General features: G+C 36.9%; 1 protein-coding gene across 3 annotated transcripts in view; it reads left to right on the top strand.

Annotated features, from left to right (window-relative positions):
• The window catches only part of LOC100182676 (beta-1,4-galactosyltransferase 2), a 17,191-nt gene extending 15,672 nt beyond the window's left edge, over window positions 1-1,519 (top strand). For all 3 annotated transcript variants that reach the window (XM_018811354.2, XM_009859738.3, XM_026833944.1), the window contains one exon: window positions 262-1,519. In XM_018811354.2, coding sequence (XP_018666899.1) covers window positions 262-538 — 277 coding nt within the window. In that variant the 3' untranslated portion in view covers window positions 539-1,519. The remainder of the gene's footprint in view (window positions 1-261) is intronic.
• Window positions 1,520-2,461: the final 942 nt, after the last annotated feature.

Raw genomic sequence — 2,461 nt, 5'->3', positions numbered from 1 at the left:
GGCAAGACACTTAACGGCAATTGCTCCAACCCAGTGGCCACTAATGGGTTGTCCAAATTATCAGCCATACATAAAAAAAAGAAAAAATCCAAAATAAATAAAGCCACGCGAGGATAAAGTAAGTTACATTCATTCAAAATTTTTTAGGTGTTTATGTCAAAAAGATACAAAAGTGTATGTAAACCAATGACGTTAAAAAAGTTCTGGTTTAAAGTTTTTATTGTTTTAAGTTTTATTTATATAATATTTTTATTTTTGTAGGTACGAGATTTTATCAAACACAGTGACAAGAATGTTGCATGATGGAGTCAACAGCGTTAAATACTCCATTGTCAGTGTTCACCCAACACCTCTGTTCACTAACATTACAGCAGACGTAGGTACTGCCATCTTACAATGCAAACCCAGGCTTTCAACTTGGAGCTGCGGATTTGTGTTCTGGGTGTGCCAAAACCTAGGCCTTTCTTGTGGAATGTTACAATTCAATTCAACTGATGATGGGACACTAAATATTCGCGACTTTGGTATGCAAACCTAGTGGAGAATTGTAAATGTGTTTGGTGCTGAAATTCTTACCTCGAAAAGATGAGATTTTTCTTAACACTGATTGTGCAGCGGTCACCTTCAGACAAAAGAGGAAACATTTCTACACTGTGCTAGTTTTAACAAGCAGTCCCAAAAATCTGGGTAAAAAATTACCGGAAAACACAAGAATTTTATTTGGTAGTTTTTTTAAAACTCAGTACTGTGTTACCCCACAAGTGCAAATTGTTGTTTTTATTCAAAACACCCTAAATTCGTCTTATGCAGTGTTTCTTTTACAAGTTATAAGCCACACCCATCTCATTATAAACCCATTTGGAACCTCCATTTACCCCACATTTATAAATAACACCATTAATACACTATACACTCAAATATTGAGGTAATAGTCCACATTAAACACATACTAAACCTGCAACTTTTTACTGGCCCTTTCAGTTTAAAATGTCAACAAACAATATTCCAACCTAGCCCATTCAAAACTTTGGTTCATCACCTTGTTATGCTATCAAGGTTTAACATTTGGCATCTCCCCATTCTATTTCCACACCATGCATTATAAATGTATGCATTATCACTCTTCACATAGCAGGTCAAAATAGAAACCTAAAATATGTTTGGAAATGGTGCCTTGGGATTCTCCCCCTACAAAATACGCAGTTTTCTTCCTACGCACCCCCCTGACCGGGAATTCCCTATATTGCAACTTTTTCAATTACCCCGTTTTTAAGGCGTAACTGTCTTTCGTATTTTTCATGAATTTTTAGGCGAAATGACGCATTTTTGTCGTGATGTCGTCATAAAACGGTATATTATGACGTCACTCGATCGGAAATTTGCTGATGACGTCATAATCTCGTACTGTCTAACATCCGTGTTATTATCTCGTATTAGGAACTGTTCCGACTAACTGTGAAGGTTTTGCAAAGAATTTTCACTTGCGAAATTTAAGTTGAATTATATTTTTATTTATAAACCGTGGGGGTGATTATTCTGCAGCATACATAAGGCTGAGTAAAGGCTGTTAACTGGGACTCTAGGCAAGGTTCTGTTCGAGCAAATCTAAACATTATACTCGTGCAGCAGTTTAAAAGATAACAAAAACGATCTTAACTTGTGGTATAATTACCGCATTTTTTAGTACTGTAGTTTGTTATTTGTAGCTACGAAAAAAAGGTATAGAACCCAGGACTTGTTAGTCAAAAATGCTCAAAAATGTTTAAGAATTCTCTATCGTTTCGAAAGAATAGCTCTTGTTTCGGAAACCTGTTGGATTAGAGACTTTAACAGTAACCGTTCCAATCCAGTAGTCACTAACGCTACGTGTAAGGCTATACCCACCACAGAAAGCTACTTCCGCATGCTTCTTAATAGGTAAGAGGTTAGGATATGTGAATATGTTAAACCGGTTTGGTGGTTTGGGTTTGAAACGACGCATGTAGTTTGTCTTTGCTTATTGTCCAAAGATAAACGAACGCATACAATTACAGTCTATACTAGCTCACTACAGTTAGCATTTCGATTATAAGTTCGTAAGTATGACTGTTTCCCCGCAGAATTTTGTAATTGTCTCTAATACGGCACAAAACCCAATTCTTACATGTCACGTTTTAACACTTAAACAACACCAGTTATCTAGCAACTACTCTACCGAATCAAAACCAAAACACTTTGGAACTGTGATCAAATATAGACTTCGAAAATTAGAATTGCACTTATTCGAAACGTTCGACCAGCAACGGTATTAGGGCATTCAAAGTGAAAAGTTGAATTAATGTAAAAGTTGTTATACCACGAACTGCTTTGCCTGGTGCGCCAATTATCTGCCACAGCAACGTCATACTGCAATGCTTTAGGTCGCCTCAAAGTTAGTATAGACGTTGGGTCGCCACTGCGCGCGGCACTGATTGCGATAGTA

The sequence above is a fragment of the Ciona intestinalis genome, chromosome 3, assembly GCF_000224145.3.
Source record: "Ciona intestinalis chromosome 3, KH, whole genome shotgun sequence".
Lineage (NCBI taxonomy): Eukaryota > Metazoa > Chordata > Ascidiacea > Phlebobranchia > Cionidae > Ciona > Ciona intestinalis.
Note: the sequence above shows the minus strand (reverse complement) of the source record. Positions and strands in the feature narration are given on the sequence as shown.